The following is a 26,065-nucleotide window of genomic DNA, read 5'->3' as shown; positions in this document are numbered from 1 at the left end:
TACAAATATTCATAAATGTGTATATACTTACACAGTAGAATCCTTTTAAAAAAAACGGCTTTATTGTGATATAATTCACATACGGTAAAACTCACTCTTTTTAAGCGTACAGTGTGTTTTCAGTATATGGTTGTGCAACCATAACCACTGTCTAAATTTAGAACATTTTCATCCCCCCCCCCCCCCGAGAAACTGTACCCATTAGTAGTCACTTACCATTCTGTCCTCCCCCAGTCCCTGGCAGTCACTCAGCTACTTTCTGTCTCTGTGAATTTGCCTGTTCTGGACATTTCACATAAATGGAATCATTCAGTCCTTTTTATGACTGAATTGGATGGATATTCCATATTTTGTTTATCCATTCATCACTGATGGTTATCTGGGTGGTTTCTACTTTTTGGCCATTATGAGCAGTGCTGTTGTGAATATTGTATATGAGTTTTTGTGTGGACATGTTTTTAATTCTCTTAGATATGTATGTAGGAGTGGAATTGCTGGGTCATGTGATACATAGAAAACTTTTAAGGAGGGTAGAGTCTATGCAAATGAGAGGATGTTAATCCACTCAGCAGGGTTGTGTCTTGCTAGGTATGACAAGGTTTGGGGTTTTTTTTTAAATTCTTGTAAGCAATAGAGCTAAAGGCGGTGATTCCAGTGGTGAGCCAGCAAGCCGCTTGGTTGGATTTCTGGTGCGCAGTAAAACGCGGGAGACTGCGGAACTTTAGTCGCAGGAAATTTATTAATTGCAATTTCTGACCAAATCAGATTGGTTCTTTACCCAATCAAATGTTTTGCTTTTAGAACTCTGAGAAAGTAGAGACTTTGTCTGCTAGCTGCAATCACTGAATTCTTTTATTCTATAAATAATTATAATTTGTAGTTCTAATATCTTCTATTTTAATTATTTTTTGGAATGCTACTCTTAAATTGAATGTTATTCTTCCAGTTTTGTCTGAGAAGATAACAGCTTCATCGAACAGCTTAGTACGAATGGGGACTCCAAACTGAGTCTAAAATATCTGACATTAATTCTTTAGATATTATTTATGAAATCATGGCTACCATTTAAGTCCCCATGTCTGAATCTAGAAACTGCCTTTATCCACTGTAAGGCCTTCAGGTTTTGTATTTGAATGAATCACAGTTCTCTGAATATTTCCTTATGAAGTTCCCAAGAAGAGGGTTTTGATCAACTCTTAATATATCAACTTTTAGGATACAGATGAAACAGAACGTATACTTGTATTTATTAATTTAATTATTGACAGTCATGAAGTTTTATTCCCCCTTCACCTGCATTTCTAGGTAGAAGAACTTGAGTCATCTGACACATTTTTCTAGAACACATCTTCACTTCCGTGTAAGATACACTTCCATGTAAGATACAGTACTTTTTTTTTTTATTGAATTATAGTTGATTTACAATGTTGTGTTAGTTTCTGGTGCTCAGCAGAGTGATGCAGTTCTTTTTCAGATTCTTTTCCATTGTAGGTTATTACAAGATACTGAATATAGTTCCCTGTGCTATACAGTGGGTCGTTGTTTATCTGTTTTATATATAGTAATGTGTGTATATGTTAATCCCAAACTCCTAATTTACCCTTACCCCCCTTTTCCCCTTTGGTAACCGCAAGCTTGTTTTCTATGTCTGTGAGTCTGTTTCTGTTTAAGATGCAATACATTTTGTTTGTTTTTGGGGTTTTTTAATTGAAGTATAGTCAGTTACAGTGTGTCGATATCTGGTGTTCAGCATAATGTTTTGGCCAAACATACATATATATATTTGTTTTCATATTGTTTTTCATTATAGGTTACTATAAGATACTGAATATAATTCCCTGTGCTATACAGAAGAAATTTATTTTTTATCTGTTTTATGTATGGTAGTTAGTGTTTGCAAATCTCAAACTCCCAATTTATCTCTTGCCACCCTGGCCCCCCCTGTAATCGTAAGTTTGTTTACTGTGTCTATGAGATCATTAGTGTTGTCTTTTTCTTTTTTAAGATTTCACATATTAGTGATAACATACGGTATTTTTCTTTCTCTTTCTGGCTTACTTCACTTAGAATGATGATCTCTAGGTCTATCCATGTTGCTGCAAATGGCATTATTTTATTCTTTTTATGGCTGAGTAGCATTCCGTTGTATGAATAAACCACAGCTTCTTTATCTAGTCATCTGTTGATAGACATTTAGGTGGTTTCCATGTCTTGGCTGTTGTATATAGTGCTGCTGTGAACATTGGGGTGCATGTATCTTTTCCAATTTGAGTTACCTCTGGATATATGTGCAGGAGTGGGGTTGCTGGATCATATTGTAAGTCTATTTTTAGTTTTTTTGGAATCTCCATATTGTTTTCCATAATGGCTGCACCAAACTGCATTCCCACCAGCAGTATAAGAGGATTCCCTTTTCTCCACACGCTCTCCAGCATTTATTGTTTGTGGACTTTTGAATGATGGCCATTCTGACTGGTGTGTGGTGATACCTCATTGTGGTTTTGATTTGCATTTCTCTGATAACTAGCAGTATTGAACAGCTTTTCATGTACCATAGGCTATTTGTGTGTCTTCATCGGAGAATTGCTTGATTTAGGTCTTCTGCCCATTTTTGGATTGGGTATTTTTTGTTATTAAGTTGTATGAGCTATGTATATGTTCTAGAAATTAAACCCTTGTCAGTTGCATCATTTGCAAATATTTTCTCCCATTCTGTAGGTTGTCATTTTGTTTTGCTTATGGTTTCCTTTGCTGTGCCAAAGCTTGTAAGTTTCATTAGGTCCCATTTGTTTATTTTTGCTTTTATTTCTACTGCCTGGGTAGACTGCCCTAGGAGAACATTGCTAAGATTTATGTCAAAGAATGTTTTGCCTATGTTTTCTTCTAGGAGGTTTATAGTCTCATCGTATATTTAAGTCCTTTAGCCATTTCGAGTTTATTTCTGTGTATGGTGTGAGGGAGTGCTCTAACTTCATTGATCTACATGCAGCTGCCAGTATGCCCAACACCACTTGCTGAAGAGACTGTCTTTTCTCCAAGGATACAATACATTTTGAAACTATATGTTGCCATAAGGCAGTTTTATCCCAGCCTCAGTGTGCATAACAGTATTTTTAAGAGTTTTCTCTTTCGGCTGCATGTTCAGTCTCCCATGTAACGGCTTATCTGCACTGCCCTTTAAAGTAATCTCCTACAGGCTGGTTTCCAGTGAGAGATTATCTGACACTTGGGATTGCGAGGTTGTGTTTCAGGTTGGGAGGTGCTTTTGTTCCTGGGAAGGAGGAGCAGGCTGTGTGTCTCACTGTCCTAGTGTCACCCTTCAGATTAGTCAGGCCTTCTCAGGAGCCGGAGAGGGAGTGGGCTAGAAGGGGAGGAGAGGGAAGACCAGTGAGAGAAAAAGGAGGGTCCTTTCTCCAACATTCTAGCTCACAGCTAAAGCGAGATTGTAACCCTGTTTATCCTGGAGACCCACGGAACATTTTCTAGAGAAAAGTAACCTACTTCTGGATGTAAAACAAGTATTACAGGGCGAGGGTAGAGCTCACTGGTGGAGCACGTGCTTAGCATGCACAAGGCCCTGGGTTCAATCCTGGGTACCTCCATTAGAATAAATAAACAAACCTAATGACCTCCTCCCACCCAAAAAAATTTTTTTTTTATTTTTTAAAAAAATATTCTTAGAGCTGTTAGGAACCTCTGGCATTTGTTGGTGCTATGACAAGAATTGACAAGAAGGTGGGTTGTTATACAACATAAACACTTTTCTTGATTTTTTTTTCAATTCAAAATGGCAAAGGAAAGGGAATTGGAGGAAAGAAAAAGAAAGTCAGAGCATCTACAGTCAGAAAGATCTAGTTCAGTTAACTTTGTTTAAGCCATTTCACAAAGTCTTCCTTTTCCTTCTAAAGTTTAGCCTTAAGCCCTTGCTTCCTGCTGTGTCTGTTCAGCACTTCTGTTCAGTACTGATTTTCTCTGTCTTAGGTATTATAGTTACAACGCAACAAGGTTTTTTGGGAGTGGTTTTTTGGCAGTAAACTATAGGAGTACATTCTGTGCAAGTGGGTAAATAGTAGAAGGTTTCCCTTTTTTTGAACTTAAAATAGGTAATGAAACTTCTTATTCAGTTTATTGACACCATTATGTTCCGAGCACTGTGCCTGACCCAGAGACCAGGGCAGGTCTGAGTGGAGGACAGACAGGTGTGCGGCTGCCGCTTCAGATGTGGGTCCCTGTGCTGGGACTGAGAGCCACTGTCTGATCTCGTCCAGGCCTCGGGCCACCTGGCTGCAGGTGGTTTTTGCTGGGCCCCAGGTCTGCCTGCTCCGCACCTCCAGGTCAAAATTCTTTGTATCTGAAGTCATCATTCACCTCAAGGCATAATTTTAGCCTTCTTGGGGTCAGTTTAAACCTCCACGTTGATGTCTTTCTCTTTCTTTTTCCCCCTCTACCTGCAAAAGTTCTCAGACTCTCTCATAGAAAAGTTTTTCTCCCTGCAGAGTTGTGAGTGGAATTAGTTTATTCTGTTTTTTCAGCCTGTTTTTAAAAGTTCTTTTCCCCCAACCAGAACACTAAGGATCTCATGCAGATTTCCTAGGCTTGGCTGGTTGCCTCTCCGCAAGGGACAACGTAAGCACACTCAGAATTTGTGTTAATCTCTGGCCCGACCCCCGGGACACAGTTCACCATCCCTGCCTGGGGCAGGGCCATGTGTTCGCCTGTGTTATTCGGGGATGACGCACCAGGACTTGCTGGTCCTGCTGCCGCTCAGCCGCTGCCAGCTGCACTGGCTGTCACTGCACTGTCACCCTGCTCAGTGTTGTCATGCCTGCCCCTTGCCAGCTCCTCCAGGGGAGCTGTGGATGCAGGGGCCGTGTTCCGGGCAGCAGCCTTTCTTCTCGGCCTGCCTGCTGCAGAATTCTCTTTCCTTTCTAGAAACTCAGCCTCCTAGAGAAGCAGATCAAACAGAAAGAGTAACAGGTTGTTTGCACAATAGAGTAATGATGCTCCACATCTATTTTGAAATCACCATCTCCAATCAGTGGAGGTAGTTGGACATTTCTCATCTTGTACATTTTACGTTAATCTGATTTTGCTCATTTAATGAGCATGGCTTACATCAAATAAACCTAAATATGTAAAAAGTATGTGATATTTTTTCCAAATGTACAGTTCTGTTCACATGTATGTATTTAATCCCTGCTTTTAGAATAAGGCTCTGAAGGGTTTAACTGGTTCACAGAAGAAATGCAAATGGTCAGTAAGCAGATAGGAAATTTTCAACCTCCTAATTATTAAAGAAATGAAGAATTGAAGAAATTTTAAACCTGTCAGTTTGAAAACAGTTTTCAAGAAGTGCTCACAGCCAGTGTTGGCGAGAGTGAGGGGAGGGGGAGCCCCTGCGGTCAGACAGGGGTGTTAGTTTGTTTGGAGAGAAGTTTAGAAATATAAAGATGTAAAAATGTACTTTGGCCCAGTGATTTTTTTTTTTAACTTTTAACTCTATCCTAAGGAAATAGGTGTATTCAAATTGTATGTGCGAGGCTATTACAGCATGTTTTCATAATAGGAAACAATGGAAAACAGCCAGTCTTTAACATTAAGGGTTTTGTATAAAATGGCTGTAAACAGCCATTAAAAGTTCACTGAAGAATATTCGTTGACATGTAATAATGTTTGTGATAAGGGGGAGAACAGGATAGGAAGTGGTGTGTGTGCTCTGAACCCCCGGGGCACCCTCTCAGCTTTGGGAAATCTTTACCTGGTATTGAAAGTGGCTGCTGTAGGTGTTGGGCTTAAGGTGATTTTTTTTTTTAATGATCTGTGCTTTCTAGACTTTCAGGGTAGAACATACTTTTTAAAATACAGTTCATTTGTGTTTGCTGGTTTTCCTTATGTGAATGTAAGTCCCAGTTATTACACTCACTTGCAGAAGTCTCTCTACCTTTCGATACTGACCTGTTACTATTGAAATAGTTTTTGGAATTGAGAAATTCGAGAGAGAGAACCCACAGAAATTATCATTATATTGCATTGTTGCCTCTAGAAGCAGTTTTTTAATTTTTATTAGTATAAATATGGTGTTTAGCTTTTTTCTTCTAAACTTGATTCATGGTGTGTATACTTTGAGCACTATCAAAACAAATTTTATTGTTAATCACAGTCTGTTGGCATGCAGTCTTTGCTTTTGAAATAAGTGTGCATTTATTTGCTTCGTATGGGATATTCCTTTTCAGAGCTGTTCCTCTCACAGCCTAGAGAGAACTTGATTTTTATAACTTCACAGACAACAGTACAGAGTGGTCGGCAGGCCTGCTGTTCTTGCCAGAGTGCGCAGGGGAGCACTTGTTGACGTGTGAAGATAGGAAGGATTTTTAATGCAGCTTTTAGCGCTGAGTCTTTCCAAATGATCTTAATACAAGCAGTTGTTTAAATTTCCACTTGAAGTTCCAGTTGGGTAAGAAGGGGTAATAGAGTGTGATTCTGTTCCGTTTAGTTTTACTTCTTTAATTAACTTTTCTTTTAGAAAATGAAAATGGCTTCAGTTTGGTAGTAACTGAAAGGGGCAAACTGATTGCCTGGCTGGTTTACTTTACGGGCACTGCGTGGTGCTGTGTGACAGCGTCGACACCTGCCTTCCCTGGAGCCCACACAGGCTCCCTGGTCCTTCTCGCCCCTTACAGTCTCACACACGAGTCCTGGAGGTGGCCGGGGCGGGAGGCTGCCCGGGAAGTGTCTGGAGCTGGAGCTTTGCCTTTGACCTCTTTGCATCTCACCCGGCCCCTTTCGTGGTGACTTGTCCCTACCAGTCATGGAAAAGGTGTGTTCTGGCAAATGATGAGGCAGGTCTAGGACGGAAGAGTCGTGGGTCTGCTTCAGAGGCGGAACCAGGCTTGGCTGGGGAACTCTGAGTGCTGCCAGGCTCTCTGCCATCCCGGCCACTGTGGCCAGAGACCCCACGTGTCTGCCTAAAGTCCCCCCACCCCCATCTTCCCTGGGCTGTGTTGCCAAAGGAGCTCCTCCAAGGAGCCTTTTGAAAACAGCCTCAAAGTTTTAAAAGTCAGATACATGGGCTTGTCAGGATCTCACCACCTTAGTATAAAACAACCAGCCCACTGACTACTGAAGGAAGCTTCTTCTGAACTGCCTTTTAGGTTTTTAGATTACTTTTACCTCTTGGTGATTTTTTCCCCTTATTACCCCTTAATTCCTATATTTACTTTTCTTCATATTCTTCTTTGTTTTTCTTTAAAAATAATTTTAGATGTGACCATTTTCTTTTAAATGTGAGTCATTTATTGAGTTTTTAAAAACCCAGACTTTGGAGTAAATGATCCATTAACACGTAACTGCACGCGCTGGACCGGCAGGTGGGAAGCATGGGCTCCAGGCGGGGAGGTGCGGGAGGAGCCCTTCAGCCGGGAGCCTGAGGCCGGTGGTTGCCCCACAGTGGAAAGAGCCACTGCCAGTAATTTGGGAACAGACACGTCCATTTCCGAGTCCTCCTCAGACATGGCTCGCCCTCCCCTCCAGACGATGCACCTGAAATACCTACAGAAGGGCTGGTTCCTCGGGTAGTGCGGGAGATGTGAGGACGGCTGGGTCCCCCCACAGATGACTTCTCTCTTGAAGCTTTTGCATTTTCCAGGGTGCAGGGTATATCTCAGTGGTAGAGTGCATGCTTACAATGCATGAAGTCCTGGGTTCAATCCCCTAGTACCTCCCTTAAGAAAAAATAAAATAAAATAAAAACCTAACTATCTCCCCTCTTCAAAAAAAAAAAAAAAAAGAGACAATCTGCTTTTTCCTTTTCTGGTAACATTTCCCCACATAGTAAGTTGAATTAAAGCCAAGATAAAAAAAAAATATAAAGTGAAGATCGTGTGTCCTCAAAGCTATGTAGGTCTGTCTGAATGAGAGGCAGTGGTTCTTGCCTTTCTGCTGACGCTGCCTGGGTTTGGTGCAAGGTAGTTCACTTCTCCCTCAAAAGTACATACCTGTTGGTATCTTTCCCTATGAACTCTGTGTCTGTTCCTCTTCAGGAAAACAGCAAGCGTGGCTTCCCCAGGCCAGCATTTTATACAAGGACTAGTGGAGTTTTAGGCTGAAATCTTCCACAACTGGATGCAATTATTCATTTTTTGTGGATTCAAACTATTTGTAGGAAAAACTGCATGAACTCAAGAATAGGTCCATTTGGGGGCTCTTTAATATATAATTTTTGTTTTTTGGAGAAATAATCCTGTTGCAAAAATTAGGAGTCCAAAAAGTTACACAGTGAAAAGTGCACGTCCTTTCCATCATTCGTGTGTCTCAGCCACCTGGGCAGTCCCTGAACTGCTTTCTTAGGCATAGTATCTACACATACGTACACACATACAGAAAACGAGTGTCTGTATGTAACTTAAGAATAACCTTTAACAGTTTTCAAGTGTAAGTAAACACATGTCTGTAATGGTTTCCTGGTTGTCGATCCTTGAAGAGAACTTGCTCTGAAACCTCCTGTGAGTGTGAATAGAAACGGTCTCTTGACATCATACCATTTTTGGCTTATATTTAGTCACTTGTAATTGTTCGTATATAATCTGTAAACGAGCGTCTTAGAGACAGTAGAAAAATTCATTTTTCCTATTTCTTTGATCACATTTGTACTTTACTCAGGAGTAGGAATTGTCTTAACAATTGGTTCTGCTACTTAAATGCTGTTAGAAATACTGAAGATAAATACGCTGAAACCAAAATTGATTTTGGCAGATCGTCCTCCAGATGTGTAACATGTTTATTTCTAATAATTCATAGTTCGGTCAATTTGTGTAAGTAAATTTTAGGATTCCAACTTAGATACTGTGATTTTGTATCCCATTTTATTTTTATGGTCATAGATATTCTGGCTTGTATTTTTTATTTTTCTGTTACGTTTTAGGTATTCTTAAGCTTTCTCAATGCCTAATGAGGTAGAGGGATGGTGTGTGTGTGATGTAATATTTGATGATCTCATTTCACTAATTAGGAGGTATGTGGTGGTGGGTGGTGCAGACAGCTAATACTGCAGGGGAGATGCTCAGAGAAGGGAGAAAGACCGATACTACCAAGGTTGGGCTGTTTCAAGAACTGGGAGAGTTTAAGTGGACCACAAAGGATGAGTTTAGATAAGGAGAAAAAAAAGGATGAAAGTCTTGCAGAGTATTGCTGGAGGGAGAAAGGTGAACTTGGATGTGGAAGGGCCCTCTGGGAGAACATGGTGCTGGCTGGCTTACGTAGGTGGAAATGGCTACGCAGGTTAGCTTAGCTGGCTTGGATAAAGGATGATGCCAGATGATGCTGAGCACTGAAAACCAGGTAAGTGAGTTTGTTGTTGTTTATTTTTTTTAAGTGTTGTAGGTCCACAGAGACGGATATATGACTTGAGAATTGATGACTTGATGTATACAGGTTTTAGGAGGATGAATCTGGAAACCAAATGGGATTAAAGCAGGAAAGATCAAAGGCATGGAGAGATCTAGTGGGTCTTAGTAATCCAAGTGTGGTATTGTGTAAGTTCTGAACAGGGTAGCGGTGATAGAAATAGAAAACAAAAGGAGCAAATTTCTGAGGTTCTTGTTGAAGGTGAAGTTTATGTTTTGACTCTCCCATTTGTGACATCACTAAAATGATCCTAAAATAAGTTTTAAATTAATGAAGACAAAGAACGGAAGAGAACAGGCGTCATAAATGAGAATTTAACAAATTTTTTTTGGAAAATGAAAAGCAGATAGAGCCTCACTGTACTCATTACCAGGTTATAGGAAGACCCAATTTAGAGGGTACATACCCATAGGAGGATCCTGGTGAGGGAGCCACTGCAGGACCGGAGGAGCTGGGGATCTGAAGGCTCCGGTTTGGCAGAAGGTGGAGGTGCGAGACTGGGCAGTGCTTAGGAGACAAGGGATAGACTGAAAATGTAAAATTGAAAGCTGGCCACTTCCCTCTACTCAAGTAAGAACCCTTAAGCAGTTAAGAGCCTGCATCCCAAGCAGAAGACGTGGTGCTTCTGTTAGAACACATTGAATGGAACCTTCTCAGAAATTCGGGAATGGGAGGCCTTGCAGAGGTTGACATAAATAGGAGCTAGCAACAGTGGCTATGATGGAAAGTTAGCATTTAAAGTGATTGGTCCCTAATTCCATATCAAAATACTGATGGTGATGCTAGAGACAGAACAGTTCTCTGGAAAAACTGAACAGCTCTGAAAAATAAATGGACTCACTGATATGAAAGGATACAGCCGTGAGGTGGCCACTCACCCATTCAGAACTGTGGCCCACCAGCCCCACTCAGGGGGCTGGGCTTTTAGTACCATATCGTTATGAGTATTAAGGATTAATAATTGTATGAAAGGACAGAATAAACAAACAGAATAAAAGGGAACAGAAGAAATTGATAATACAGGGAAAAGAAGAGGGTGTTTTAAAAAGTAGTATTGTCTGACATGCAAAGCTTCTCATTGTAGCAGTAAATTAGGAACAGGATGCTATGAGAAAAGAACTCATATTTGAAATGGTAACTCTGATTTTAAAAAATGTAACAGAAGACCTAGAAGAACAATAAAAAGTAAAACAAAAGGGCAAGTAGCTTTGGAGACTGAAATAACCCGAGAGGCCTAATATCTGACTATTAGGAATTCTAGAGAAAAACAGGGGAAGAATATTTTACGAGAGAGTATAAAGTAACTTCCCAGAACTAAAGAATGCTAAATCTCTGGTACCCAAGATAATAAAGGAAAAAAGATTGATACCAGGAACAAAATCATGAAATTTCTGTGCAGAGAGAATTAAGAAATAACCAAAAACCTATGGATTGAATTTGAGAACAGGATAAAGTTCCTGGATGAGTATTGCCTAGTGGGTCTAGAGAGCAGTCAGTCTGAACTGGAGCTGGAAGCCAGGGAGCTGTTGTAGTTGTTCCCAAAATTAAGACCATGAGTGTGTTGAGTGAAACTCAGCCTTAAATTATCCACAGTAACATACAAGACATATCAAAAGCCCTAAGCTTGTCCTTATGAAGAAGCAGTTAGGGAAAGGGAACATGATTTAGCAGCTTCAAATATTGAAATAGTTGGGAGTCTGACCACCTGTCTTATGTGATTAGCCTATCACAATGAAATTAGCCAAGAGCACCATTCCAGTCTTTTTTTTTTTTAATTGAAGTATAGTCAGTTACAATGTGTCAATTTCTGGTGTACAGAACAATGTCCAAGTCATGCATATATATACGTATTCATTTCATATTCTTTTTCATGAAAGGTTATTACAAGATACTGAATATAGTTCCCTGTGCTATACAGAAGAAATTTGGTTTTTATCTATTTTATATATAGTAGTTAATATTTGCAAATCTTGAACTCCCAGATTTATCCCTTCCTACCTTCTTTCCCCCGGTAACCATAAGATTGTTTACTGTGTCTGTGAGTCTGTTTATTTTGTAGATGAGGTCATTAGTGTCATCTTTTTTTATCTTTTTAGATTCCACATATGAGTGATATCATGGTATGTTTCTTTCTCTTTTTGGCTTACTTCACTTAGAATGATGATCTCCGGTCCATCCATGTTTCTGCAAGTGGTGTTTTATTCTTTTTTATGACCGAGTAGTATTCCATTATATAAATATACCACAACTTCTTTATCCACTCATCTGTTGATGGACCATTCCAGTAAGTCTTAACAGATGAACCAAAGTTATACATAGGCATTTGTTCAGAAGTTTCATACATGACTGGTTTTGCATCTTTGCTTTTGATTTTACATAATAAAGCATTTATATTTGTCTTTGGCTAAAGACATCAGAGGTTCAAGCGTTTTTGTGTTTTGTAGGTTGTTATATGTTATTTTCTGTCTTGGAGTTTCCAACCTTTTATTATAAAAAATTTAAAACATACAGAAAAGTCAAAGGAATTTTATAGTGAAGATCCATTTTACTGTACTTGCTTAAAAACATGTCTGTCTATCCTTTATTCCCCTATCTATCCATCCTTTTTATTTCATACATTTCAGAATAAGCTGTAGGCATCAGTACACCTCTCCCTAAATGCTTAGGCATGTACATTGTTAGAGTTGGATGTATGTTTATAGTTTCCAGGAGGTAAGTGTTGACTAGCACAATTGCCTGTGTAACCCAGAGCCCTTTCAAGATAGTCAACATCATTTATGCCTCCCAGTTAATGTTTGCCTTTCCCAAGGCAACCACCATAGATTAGTTTCACCTGTCCTAGAAGTTCATGTAAAAAGAAGCATAGAGTATGCACCCCTTCATGTAAGCTGCTTTAACTCAGGGTATTTTTGAGATCTGTCTGTGTTGTTGAAAGTAGCGATAGTGTTTCCCTTTGTATTGCTGAGTGGTATTCCACTGTATGGATACCACAGTTTCTTTGTTCATTCTTGTAATGATAGCTACCTGGGCTGTTTCCAGTTTTGGGCTATAATGATTAAAACTACTATGAACATCTAAGTGCAAACCTTTTTGTAAGCATAATGCTTTTATATCTCTTGGATAAACACATAGCAGTGGGACTGCTGGATTGTATGGTAATAGTATGTTTCACCTCATAAGAAACAGACAAACTGCTTTTCCAAAGTGACTGTATCATTTTGAATTCATGTGAGCAGTGTTTATGAGTTCTAGTTGTTCCACAATTTTGTCAACACTTGGAATGTCATTCTCTTTAATTTTAGCCACTCTTGTGAGTATGTTGTGGTATCTCACAATCTTAATTTGCGTTTCCCTAATGGTGAATGATGCTGAGTCCTTTTCATATCTTAGTTGACCATTTGTATGTCATTTTTTGTTAAGTATCTGAGTCTTTTGCTTTTTCTTGGTTCAGTTTTGGATTAATACACTTTTAATTATTGAGTTGTAGGGGTTCTTTATATATTTAAGATGCCAGTGTTTTATCAGCTGTCTTGCTAGTATTTTTCTCCAAGTCTGAGGCTTGCTCTTTCTTTTCTTAATGGTGTCTTTAAGCAGATATTTTTTATATTGAGGAAAATGATTTGTTTTATTTTCTTTTACAGTTAACATCTTCTGTGACCTATAAGAAACCTCTGCCTAGATCACAAAGATACTCTGTTTTCCTCTTGAAGCTCTGTGGTTTGGGCTTTTACATTTGGATCTGTAATCCATCTTGATTTAATTTTTGTATATGATGTGAGGTAGGGCTTTAGGTTAATTTTTTTTCCCCATGTGGCTATCAAGTTATTCCAGCATCATTTATGGAAAAGACATTGTCCTAATTGGTTGCTTTGGTGCCTTTGTTAAAATTAAGTGACAATATAAGTATGGTGCTATTTCTAGAATTCTTTTTCATTGATATATATCTATCCTAAATGGATGACATGTTACTAACTTGATTTGTTTCTAATTTGTAAAGTGTTTTTGCATCTGTATTCATGTGGGATTATTGGTTGGTGTTTTCATTTTTTGTTAATTTCTTAATTACTGTAGCATTATGAAAATTCTTGAAGTCAGGTAGTACAAATCTCCAACTTTGTTCTCCCACCCCAAGATTTTTTTGACTATTCTAGGTCCTTGGCATTTCTCTATAAATTTTATTGTCAGCTTGTCAATTTCTACCCTAAAAAGTGCTGAGTTACAATTAGGATCGCATTAATTTTTTAATAGCATTTTTATTGAAATATAATTCACACATCATACAATTCATCCATTTAAAGTGTGCATTTCAGTCGTTTTTGTTATATTCAGAGGTATGTTCAATCATCACATTTTAGAAAGTTATCATCATCTCAGAAACCCTGTACCCTTTAGCTGTTACTCCCTTAGTCCCCCACCTCCCACTAATCTACTTTCTGTCTCTATAGATTTGTGTGTTCTGAACATTTCGTGTAATGTAATCATATATGTCATGTTATGGAATGAAGTGTGTGCCCCTACCACCTAAATTTGTATATTGAAGCCCTAACCCCAATTTTACAGTATTTAGATGAGACCTTTGGGGGAATAATTAAGATTAAATGAGGTCATAAGGTGGGAACGTAATCTATAGTATTGGTGTTCTTATAAGAAGAGGAAAAAATACCAGAGCGCTCTCTCTCCAAGGACACAGGGAGAAGGCAGCTTATCTGCAAGCCACGAAGAGAATCTTCACCAGAAATCAACCCTAATGGCACCTTGATCTTAGACTTTTAGCCTCCAAAACTTTGAGAAAATTAGTTTCTGTTGTTTAAGACAGTCTGTGATATTGTGTTCGGGCAGACTGAGTAGACTAATACACATGGTCTTTTCTGACCAACATCTTCCACTTACCATCCACATGGTGGCATATATAACTATTTCATCTGCTTTTATGGCCAAATAATACTCCACTGTATAGCTGTACCACATTTTGTTTATCTATCAATTAATGGACATTTGTATTATTTCCACCTTTTGGCTATTATGAATAGTTCTGCTATGAACATTTGTGTACAAGTTTCTGTGTGGATATGTTTTCATTTCTCTTGGGTAGATACCTAGGAGTGGAATTTCTAGATCAGAAGGTAGCTCCATGTTTAACCATTTGCAAAACAGCCAGACTTTTCCAAAGTGGCTGTACCATTTTACTTTCTCACTTTCTCAACTGCGTGAGTGTTGCAGTTTTTCCACATCCTGACCAGCACTTGTTACCTGATTTTTTTTTGATTCTAGCCATCCTAATGGGTATGAAGTGGTGTCTCATTGTGGTTTTGATTTGCATTTCCCTGATGACTAATAATGTGTCTACTGGCAGTTTTTATACACTTCCTTAGAGAAATGTCTGTTCAGATCCTTTGCCCATTTTTTAATTGGGTTGTCTTTTTATTAATGAGTTGTAAGAGGTTTATATATTCAAATACTTTATCAGATATATGATTGATAAAGTGTGTTCTCCCAGTCTGTGGGCTGTCTTTTCCTTTTCTTGACTGTGTTCTTTGACATGAAAAAGTTTTAAATTTTGATTAAGTGGAGTTCATTTTTTCCTTTGGTTACATATACTTTTGGTGTCATATCTAAGAATCTCTTGCCAAGTCCATGGTCATGAATATTTACTTTCATGTTTTCTTCTAAGAATTTTGTAGTTTTGGCTCTTATATTTAGGTCTTTGATCCGTTTTGAGTTCGTCTTTATGTGCGGTGTGAGGTAAAGGTCCAGCTTCATTCGTTTACATGTCACTGTCTAGTTGTTCCAGCACCATTGTTGAAAGACCAGTTTTCTCCCATCGAATGGTCTTGGCACCCTTGTCAGAAATTACTTGTCCACAAAGACGGGGGTTTATTTCTAGAGTCTCAGTTCTGTTCCATTGATCTGTGTCCACCGTATGTCAGAACCTCACGGTCTTGATTACTGTGATTATGTGGTAAGTTTTAAAATCATGAAGTATGAATGCTTGCTTGAACTTCATTCTTTTTCAAGATTATTTTGGGTCCCTTGCAATTCCAGATGAATTTTAGAATCAGCTTGTCGCTTTCTACAAAGAAGCCAGCTGGGATTCTGGTAGGGACTACGTTGAATCTGAGGTCAGTTTGGGAGGTACTCACCTTAATGACACTGCCCTTCCACCTGTTCTGGTGTAAGTATTTGAAGTACACATTTCTTTGTAAGGATTTTTAGCATCATTTCACAATTTTCGGTTTGTTGTATTTTCTTTATCATTTAGTATAAGACAATTTGATTTTCCTTGTTATTTCTTCCTTGACTCTTGGATTTTATAGAAATGTGATGTTTAATTTATTCGGGGTTTTCCAGGGTAGCTCATTGTTACTGATGACTAATGTGAAAGCCCCACTTAAAATGAGTTTAAAAAATCCAAAGTTACAAAGCAGAGGAGAGTCCACATGAACAAGTCAGCATATAGAACAAACAGCAGAATTACAGCCTCAAGAACTTCAAACAGAAGGGTCTTTGGCAAAGCACTTCTAAGTATATTAAAAACAATTAGTGATAGAAAAGAGTCAAGAATATAAAGGAACAAAACGCTATGGCAAATAAGAGTTTTTTTTTTTAAGCAATAAGGAAATTCTACAAATGTAAAATAAAATTTTTAAAAATAGCAAATTTGACACAGCTGAAAGAGAAACACTTAACTTGATGTGGCAGGTAGATCAAGAAAAATTAGAAGTGATGGAAATAACTAAAGATGTAAATTGAGATATAGAAGGTGACATGAAAATGAAAATGTCCAAAATATGCATCATAGAAAAGCTAGGAGAAAATAGAAAGGGGGTCAGAAACTTTTGAAGAGGAACTAACCTGAGAATTGACCAGAATTGGCGAAAGACAAAATATGCATGACACATTTAAGGTAACCATCACAAGAATGCGAATAAAACGTATAACCCCAACATAACAAAAGAACTAGATGGAATAAGGAAACTGTTGATCCAATAGAAGGGAAGAGGGAGAGAACAAGACACAGAGAGAGAAAAGAATTAAAATTGAAAATGCAAACTAAGATGGTAGAAATCAATCCAGACAGCAGTATAATCTTAAAGCCAAACCTGCCCGCCGGAGGCTGTCAGACTGCTTTAAAAGTGAGTCTTACTGTGGTGATTTGCAGTAAACAAACCAAAACACAGTTACATAAAGCTGAAAGTAAAGAGGTGGAATATGAGTATTTGTGGTAAATTCTAGCAAAAGATAGGAAGAGCCACGCTAACACCATACATGATGGGTTTCTAAGGCCCATTGTTAGGAATAAACATGGCTACTTCCCAATGATGAGATGAACATGTCATCAGGAGTATAATCCCGGATTTGTACACTTGTTAACAGGGCCTCAAAATGTATGACAGATATTTTAGAGAGTTACGAGACAAACTGACAAGTCCACAACTGGATAGGGAGGTTTCAGTAAAAGTTTCTCAGTGAGTAATAAACAGACAAATCACCAACAAATAGATTTGAAAAATAAAATTGACCAGCTTGCTGTAACAGATACCTGTGTCCAGCAGTTAGAGAATGGACCTTTTTTTCAAGCACGTGTAAAGAAAATCACGACTTATTCAGCTACAAGTCTCATCCCATTTTAAGGAAACTATCCAAAAAATGATTTTCTCTGATTAATTTTAAAATGAAATTACGGGGTTTTTTTAAGGTAAAAAAATACACTTTGGAAATTAAAATTTTTTTAACTTAATCACAAAATAACTAATAATGGAAGAAAGAAAATATAACTGAATAAGGAAAATACATATTTTTTGATCTTTTATTATTGAAATATAGTCAGTTTACAATGTTGTGTCAATTTCTGGTGTACGGCATAATGTTTCAGTCATACATGAACATAAGTACATTCCTTTTCATATTCTTTTTCATTATAGGTTATTATAAGATGTTGGATATAATCCCTGTGCTATGCAGTATAAACTTTTGGATTTTCTTTTGGATTACTTGGCTTATGTTTCTCTAGAGATTAATTTTTTTCACATTGTTTTGAATTAGCTTAATTCATTAAAGGTAGTAACTTTAAGATATTTCATACTAAAATATTTTTAAAATTTCAGATGAAATGTTCATATGACTGCTTAGAAAGGCCTTCTCCAACTTCAGCTCAAGAGAATGTTCATGTGTATTTTCTTTGTTTTATGGTTTCAGTTTGTATATTTTAATTCCTAATCCAGTTGTTATATATTAATTGGAACATGGATTTTTTTCTTTCTTTCTTTCTTTCTTTTTCTTCCCTTAACAGAGGCCCTGGGGATTGAACCCAGGACCTCATGCAAGCCAAGCATACATTCTACCACTGAGATATATATACACCACTCTCCCTGCCACCACCCCCGGCCCCAGAATATGGAGTTTTTTTCTTACACATAATGCCCTTTATTAGTCTATCCACTGACTTGAAATAATATTTATACAGAAAGTTCTTAAATACACCAGAATATTCTGTTTCACGATTTCTCTTTCTGTCTGTATCAGTGTCTCTCTGTTAACTTTATCCAAGTACATTCAGATCAACTGAAATGGTATTAAGGGTTGTAACAAAGCATAGCTCCCCTCCATCAGTCTCCGTGGTGCACATGGCTGCTCTTCTGTGGCTGATCAGGTTTAGACATTCATGACTTTTGTGATGAGAGGACTTGGTCTCTTGCCCTGCATTTCTTCTACTTTTCCTTTTTCATTCTCCAAGTATAGCTTTGTTTAAATCCACTTAAAAATAATTTTAAAGTTAAGTTTTGGTTATTTTTATATTTATAACATATGCTTCTGGAATATTCATAGCTGAGCATCATAACAGACTACAGTTGTAGCTTTTTTTTTTCCTGAAGCAGATAATTGCTTTCTTCTTCTTTCCATCTGCAGCCTTTTGGTACCAATTGCCGATTCTTATCTTCCAACATACTCTCAGGATATTGTCCAGTACACTCTCGGACAGTTGCCCACAAGGCAGTGGCATGAGACGGTCTAGAAGGTCTAGTGTTTTCTCGGCGGCCTTCCTCCAGAACATCCGCCCTCCTCGGCTGGCTGACTTTTAGCTTTATTGATGTGTGAATGGGATCTTTTCCCACTCTAGGTTCAACAGGTGTTTGTTGATACATGGGAAACAAATTGGTACTGAAATATCTTATAAGAAAGTATGTTTGCAAAAAAGGGGGAGGATATAGCTCAGTGGTAGAGCACATGCTTAGCATGCACGAAGTCCTGGATTCAATCCCCAGTACCTCCGTTAAAAAACAAATAAATAAACCTAATTACCCCCCTCTGGGGGTTTGGGGGGGAGAAAATATGTTCACATTAATCACTGTTGGCATTGATAATACACGTTGATTTCCTTAACTTTTCTCCAAGTCACGTTTATAACTACTGCACAAGTGTTCACCAGTCAAACCAGGCGCGAGGGGCTGGCGTCCCTCCTTCTAAATCAAAAAAGGGACAGACGCCGGGGGGAGCTCAGTTTGTTGGCTTGGAGTTATACAAACGGCTTAAAGAGTTTTTGAAGAATTACTTGACAAATCTTCTCAAGGTAAGACGTTTTACGTATACACTGAACGTTTGTAATAGAATGTAAAAAAAAAAAAAGGTGGTGGTGGAATAATAATTCTAACTTAAATGCTGAAACTTTCACTGTTGTTTGTCCATTGTTTTTGACACTGACATGCACCTGAAGATGTTCTGCTGTTTCTTGGTTGTTTACCTGTTGTGAAGATGAAATCTTCATAAGCCGTATTCTGTTCTTTTTAATTTATTAAATTTAGAAGTTTTTGATAGCCTTACACCATAGTAATACTTTCTTAAATTACTAATCATAATGTAAAGCGTATAGTTATGAATTCAGATTACCTATATTGTATTTAGAACCCAATATGCTATTATGTATCAGAAAGTATAAATAACCCGTAAGGTTATCCAGCCTTTGGTAACCACATTTTCCCAGTGTGTTCTTGCCCTTTTTACACATGGTTTTGTAGTATATTTAATGAAATTGTGCCCTGGCTAGGATGGGTTTCAGGACAAACATCCGCTCTCCTGTTCTGAGCCTTTTGCTTGGGCAGTGATGGAGTTTTCCCCTTCATCTTCTGCCTTTTTCCTCCTCAGTCTCCATCCTCTGGAGCAGAGGCAGTGTGATGCCTTCCATCCAGCCACAGGGTGGGCCAGTGGCTCCTTCATCTGGTGCCACACACACTACGTAGAGTGAGTGAAGACATCTACCCTCTCTGCCCTGGGAAGTCTGCACTCTCTGTGTATATGTTTTAAAGATGTTTGAGTTACCCAGATAATAGGTGAAAAATTTCAACATGCTCCAAAATTGTTTTCCTTAATATATTTTACAGGGTAGTTGGAAACTTAACACCACTCTAGCAGACCATAGTGGACTGACCACAAATCGTGACTAAGATAGTATCGTTTTCACGTTCCCTAAACTGTGTTTCTGGTGTCTTGCTGAAGCCACTATGTGTCCTTATTTTTATTCACAACACTTTGTAAAGTGAACACTGGAATTATTCTGTAGTCTCGAAGTGAGGAACAGTATATTGTGCTGTGAAAAGGTGTTGCTAGCCATGCCATCAGTGATATTTTTGCATTTTAGAAAAGCACATACATACACTGTAATCCAGAATAGCTTAACTTTCCATGCTCTGGTTCATTTTTTAGGATTTAAATTTACAGAAACAAAAATTCGGTCGTATCAAGATTGTGATCAGGTTTTCACGTGGCCTGCTGGATCACCTGTGCCCCTGTCCTTGTGGAGCTTCAGTTTTGTCCAGCTGCTTCTGCTGCTGGCGGCGGACTCTGGGGCTGAGAGCAGTTCCGGGATGGCCCGCCCTTAGTTCAGGGAGGGGCCCCTCCCGGCCCTCCCCCGCCTCTCCTCCACCACATCGTGCTGATACTGCAATTTAGTGCCCCCTTTTAAAGGGGAAGACTTAACTTCGGAGATGTCGTTGATACCTCAGATAAAACTTCAAGTTAGTTTCTTTCAAATAAAAATTTGCAATTTAGGCTGTAGAGACCTCAGTAAAAATAATTTTGGTAAATGAACATTTTCCTCATGAGGTCTTGTTAAAAAAGAAATAATGTACTGCTATTCCATAAATTTTATTTTTTACAAAAATGTAACAGATTACCATAAAAGATTATAGATTTTTCTAATTTTTAAGTAAGTTTAATGAATGAAGAATATGCATTAAAAAATCAAGTAGTCTTGGCCCTATGGTCTAAATTGTTAATTGGACATTTTAATTATTTTTTAACAGGAAATATCAAAAATAGGGATACACTGAAGTGAATTCTTTATTTGTTAATGTGAAGGAATTAACCCTCATTGTAAAAGTTCAGTGTTCTTTTTATGAAGGTACATGCATATTTAATACCATGAAAAAGGTTCCAGTTTGAGATGAAAGAATTTTTATTAAAATTCCCTTTAGTCTAATCTTCATGAGCTCCATTCTTGTGAGAATTCATATTAATGAGCATGTTTTGTATACAGAATAATTTAAGGAACCCATCTAAAACCACACACACCAGTGTATTTTAATGCAATAGATTTGTTTTAGTTAATTTATCATGTGACCAATTAGTCATCTGAAAGCTTCAGTTCACCTGTTTTTAGGACGGAGAAGATCTGATGGATGAGAGTGTACTGAAGTTCTACACTCAGCAGTGGGAAGACTACCGGTTTTCCAGCAAAGTGCTGAACGGGATCTGTGCCTACCTCAATCGACATTGGGTTCGCCGCGAGTGTGACGAAGGACGAAAAGGAATCTATGAAATCTATTCTGTAAGATTTTTTGTACACACCTTTCACCTGTGTGTTTTCTTAGTGATGCAGATTCTTCCCGGGGGTCGAGGGGGATTTGGGCAAATATTAAGCACTTTTCAGAACAGTAAGCCAGTTTCCTTTGTTTTAATGTATCAGTAAGTGACCCTTAGATATTTTGTGGCAAGAAAGGAGAAGGACGCGTACACTGGAGTCCTCAAATACAGCCTGCAGGCCTCTCCGTTTGCTCTGAGAAGTTTCTTCTTCAGTTATTTGACCAATCCTCAGGCTGAGCCGGGAACTGTCCCACTGTTAGCCAGTGGGGCCCGCGTCCGGGCTGCGGTGGGTGAATCCAGTCCTTTACTCGGGACTCAGGCCTCAGTGATCAGCCCTCCCTGGTCTTTTGGGATCTGAGAAACTGCCTCAAGGAGGGCCTGTGATGTGAGATTCCATCTACCTGCTCAATTCACAAAGTTATATGATACAAGTAATGATGTTTACAGAGTTTTAAATTGAGTTTTTTTTTTTTTAAGACCACACGAAAATAGATTTTGAAAAGGCGAAAGTTGAACTGTTAGATCATCTTCATTAATATTGTATCTTCAGTCCAGGAAGCTTTCTCTGGGCCAATGCATTTTCACAGTGCGGTCCCCAGACTTGCATCATCATTACCTGGGAACTTGTTAGAAATGCAAATGGATGGGCTCAGCACAGACTTACCTAATTAGAAACTCTGGAGGTGGGGCCCAGCTGAGTGTTTTTAGCAGGTCCGGCAGGTGATTCCCATGCACTGTGAAGTTTGAGAACCAATCAATTAAGGGAGGACTCAGAACAACGGACAGTCTGTCTGTTCATAATGGGCTGTCAGATACACAGACAGTGCCCCTTTTGAACCAGTAGTGTTCAAATGTCAGGTTCTGCATAATAAGATTATCTCCATATCCAGGAATGTTGCTATAGTAGCAATGCTTTGTTGCTTTGCTTTTGGCAAATTTAATTAAAATAAAAACACTATGTGTCAGACACGTAACATTTTTTTCATTTGTATAGCTCAGTTCATACCAAACTTGTGTCGCTTCATAATGGTACTTGGTTATATAGTTTCAACAAAACTTTTTAGGTTTAGTGTTTTGATTTGAACCTTTTCAGTTTGTCTTTTCTTTTCCACTTAAAAATTCTTGAAACTGAAAGTTGTCAGTGTAGGAATCAGCATGATTTTGATTTCTTCTTAGAAACCCACTTGACCAAGACACCACGTATATACCCTGTAATATCACAGGCTCCTGTAAGTCATTATAGTTTTTTAACTTTCTGTGTACTATTTTCAAGGTTTGATTTGCTTTTAGTTTTTTATTTACTTTCAAAATTTACAGTTCCTACATCCTTGAATGCCAGTTAATTTGGAAATATAATGTGCAGCCATAACTTTTAGCAGAGGATACCCCTGTCTAGAAACAGTGTTGCCTCTAAATGCTCTGCCAGTGAGCCTGTTGGATTCATTTAAAGTTCAAGTATCAGTTGACACGGGGGAGCGGTTCTTGTGCAGTGACCTCTCTGCATTTTCCGGAATCTCCAGAAGATGGGGATGCTTGTCATGAAATAGAAAGTTTTACTTCTTTCCCAGTAATTTTTTCTTTCTTTTCATTTATAGACAGTTGTTGGTTTCCTTTCAAGTCAACCAGAGGACATAAACTAGTTTCATTATTAACATATTAAAGTGATTCAGTATGATTTTTTTCCCCTGCATCTGTTCCTCTGAACTCTCTCTGATACCTTTGGTCCTCCTTCCTTATCTTGCCTGGTTCTTTTTCCTTTCTTCCTTCAAAGTGACAAATGACCGTGTCAAATTAGGTCTGTCTAATGCTGTATTAACTTACAAAAATATTGGAAAAAGTTATTTCTAAAGGTGTAGTATCTTTACTAGAAGTTCATGGCCACACATTGTATTTTCCCTGCCTCACCCCTGCATGACGCAGCGCTCGACTGTAACAGAGAATCTGCACAGGGAGAAGTTCTTTTCAAAACCGTACCCCCTTACTCCTCCCCCACCAGGGTGCATTTCTCCTAAAAAGTAAGATTCTTTCTTCCCAGCATCTTTTTAGATATCATAGTTTCTAATTCTGTAAGGTGGTGTTTTTTTTTGGTGGGGGATGGGAATCAGGTTTATTTATTTATTTTTAGAGGAGGTACTGAGGGTTGAACCCAGGGCCTCGCGCACGCTAAGCCTGTGCTCTACCACTTGAGCTATGCCCTCCCCCTCGCAGCTTCTAATTCTGAAACAATCTTTATTCTAGTATTAGATTTAAGTATATATTGTTCATACTTCATTAAGAATATTTTTCTCTTAAATGTGGCTTTCTTGCTGCCCTTTTTGGTAGAAATTTTTTCATTGTGTAAATTAAATTTACGTATCTTTTCGGAACTACGTCTCTTACATAAACCGAGTTTTATCTATGGTCAGACCTGGGAAAAATAAGACTGATAGCATTTACATTTAGAGTTGTTTCTTAGCAGTGTGTATTTGAATGTTAAATTGTTATAAATTTGAATTTTACTTTAACTGAATAATACCTCTCTCAACAGTTTAAAAACCATATGTTGAATTATAATCTTTCTCTTTTGGGGAGCATTCTGTAGTAATTTTCTGACATAGCCTCTATTGAGAAGTTCCAGAAACTTTGCAAAATGTATCATACACACATGCACAAGTAAAATGGGAAATTTGAATAATTTATGTATAACATTTGTTTAAAATGTACGATTGATACATTTACAGTTTTATGCATCCATGAAACATAAAACAGCACAATGAAGAAATAGAACTTGTTAGATTTTTATAGTCTATTTTACTGAGTTTTAGGAAACTATGATAGAAGGGATTATCTTCATTAAATGTTTTAGGTAAAAAATTACATTCGAGTCAGAGAACGATTTTATAGATTGAATCCACTGTTGCCCTTTAAGCTAATATGTATGTTCTCTTAATTTTCTTTTTATTTTAACTGTTAAAATATGAGCTGATAAACATCCATACTTAATACCTCTTGAAGTTGTGAACTCAAGAGAATGGCCGTCTAATTTCATCATGACGATTTTTACCAAGTTTATAATCTAGAAATAGTGTTACTTATAATCAAGGATTCAAGCTATTCCCTGTGACGTCAGTTTTGAAAAAACAGTACAAGTATAGACTTTTTTTTAATTGAAATATGGTTGATTTACAATATTGTATTAGTTTCTAGTGTACAGCATAGTGATTCGGTTATACATATATACACATATTCTCTTTCATACTCTTTTCATTATAGATTATTACAAGCTACTGTAGTAATACTGTGCTACAGAGTAGGATCTTGCTGTTTAAAGTATAGACATTTAATGCTGTTTCTTTTTCTTGTCATCCAGCTTGCATTGGTGACTTGGAGAGATTGTCTTTTCAGGCCATTGAATAAACAGGTACCTACTTGTGTGAGTGTGTACGTGTCTTCCTTTTAAAACCCCTTGCACGTTTCATTTCTAAGCCATTTGTCTTCCTCGCTCCTTTGTCATGTCCTAAAAGTATCTCTCATCTTGCATTTGGTGGATTTAAATATTTAAGAGATGTGTAGTGATATAAAGCATACTGTAGTCTGTAATCTACGTGTCTTTTTCCTATATCCTTTCTAAAGGTAACAAATGCTGTTTTAAAACTGATTGAAAAGGAAAGAAATGGTGAAACCATTAATACAAGACTGATAAGTGGAGTTGTACAGTCTTACGGTAAACAATTTCCCTTTAATTTATTCAAAGTTTCTATATCAAATGGCAATTATAACAGTGCTCCAACAGATTCATTTTCAAATGGTTTAATATTATCAAGAACATTGTTAGCATTTACAAAGGTACTCACAGTTCCCTTTATGAGTCAGTGTGATTCTGTTTGATTTTACCCTTCATAAAAATTGTCTGGTCTTTGTTGTCTTAAGGAAATTTTGATGGACTAAGACTTTTGATATTTGAGTTATTTTCTCTTCTGGTCTCATACTGAATTACTGGATGTATGTGCTGGAGTGTCATTGGTGGAGCTGAATGATTACCAGAAATCTGTTATCAGCTTGAAAAATTGAGATGGAGAAACCAGTAAAGTAATACAGTGTTTTAAAAGCTTAGGTAGCGTTGTATTTCTTTGAAAGTTTCAAATTAGGCATTCTTACTATTTTTAAGCTTTTAGAAATACAGAAGTTCTCTTAGTGAACTTCGTGATGACTTTGAAGCATTGCTGGCCGTCGGTCAGAATCACTTTGTTTCATGTTCCTTGGATTTTTTCCTTTTTCTTTTATTGAAAGTGTACTTTAATACCAGTAAATATCAGATTTGCCTCATGCTCTGCCATTTTACTGTTTCCTTTTAAGCATAACTTAAACCGACTGCTTCACCTAAGTATATTCCTTAAAACATAACCAAAAGTAGGGTAATTGAAATGTAGTTCCTGTTGGCTTCTAGTGGAACTGGGACTGAATGAAGATGATGCATTTGCGAAGGGCCCTACGCTAACAGTGTACAAAGAATCCTTTGAGTCTCAGTTTTTGGCTGACACAGAGAGATTTTATACCAGAGAAAGTACCGAATTCTTGCAGCAGAATCCAGTTACTGAATATATGAAAAAGGTAAGCTTAAACATAGTCCTTACAATAGACTTAAGTTAAAAGTTACTGCTACTCAAATGAATTGTTCTTTTTAGTATATGCAACTTTCTTCACAAGTTTCTTCTTGGGCACTCTTGTGCTGTCGTGTCTGTAGCAGGTGCAAATGGTTTCTCCCAACTCACCAAGGAGCTTTTATAAATTAATTTGATAATCACAGCTCAGTGTTCTTACTGTTCTG

General features: G+C 37.8%; 1 protein-coding gene across 2 annotated transcripts in view; it reads left to right on the top strand.

Moving 5' to 3' along the window:
* The window catches only part of CUL1 (cullin 1), a 90,642-nt gene that overhangs the window by 31,431 nt on the left and 33,146 nt on the right, over window positions 1–26,065 (top strand). For both annotated transcript variants that reach the window (XM_031455551.2, XM_031455550.2), the window contains exons 3-7: window positions 18,796–18,970; window positions 21,056–21,223; window positions 24,608–24,658; window positions 24,871–24,961; window positions 25,685–25,848. In XM_031455551.2, the coding sequence (XP_031311411.1) occupies window positions 18,796–18,970; window positions 21,056–21,223; window positions 24,608–24,658; window positions 24,871–24,961; window positions 25,685–25,848 (649 nt within the window). The remainder of the gene's footprint in view (window positions 1–18,795; window positions 18,971–21,055; window positions 21,224–24,607; window positions 24,659–24,870; window positions 24,962–25,684; window positions 25,849–26,065) is intronic.

Source organism: Camelus dromedarius, chromosome 7 (assembly GCF_036321535.1).
Source record: "Camelus dromedarius isolate mCamDro1 chromosome 7, mCamDro1.pat, whole genome shotgun sequence".
NCBI lineage: Eukaryota > Metazoa > Chordata > Mammalia > Artiodactyla > Camelidae > Camelus > Camelus dromedarius.
Note: the sequence above shows the minus strand (reverse complement) of the source record. Positions and strands in the feature narration are given on the sequence as shown.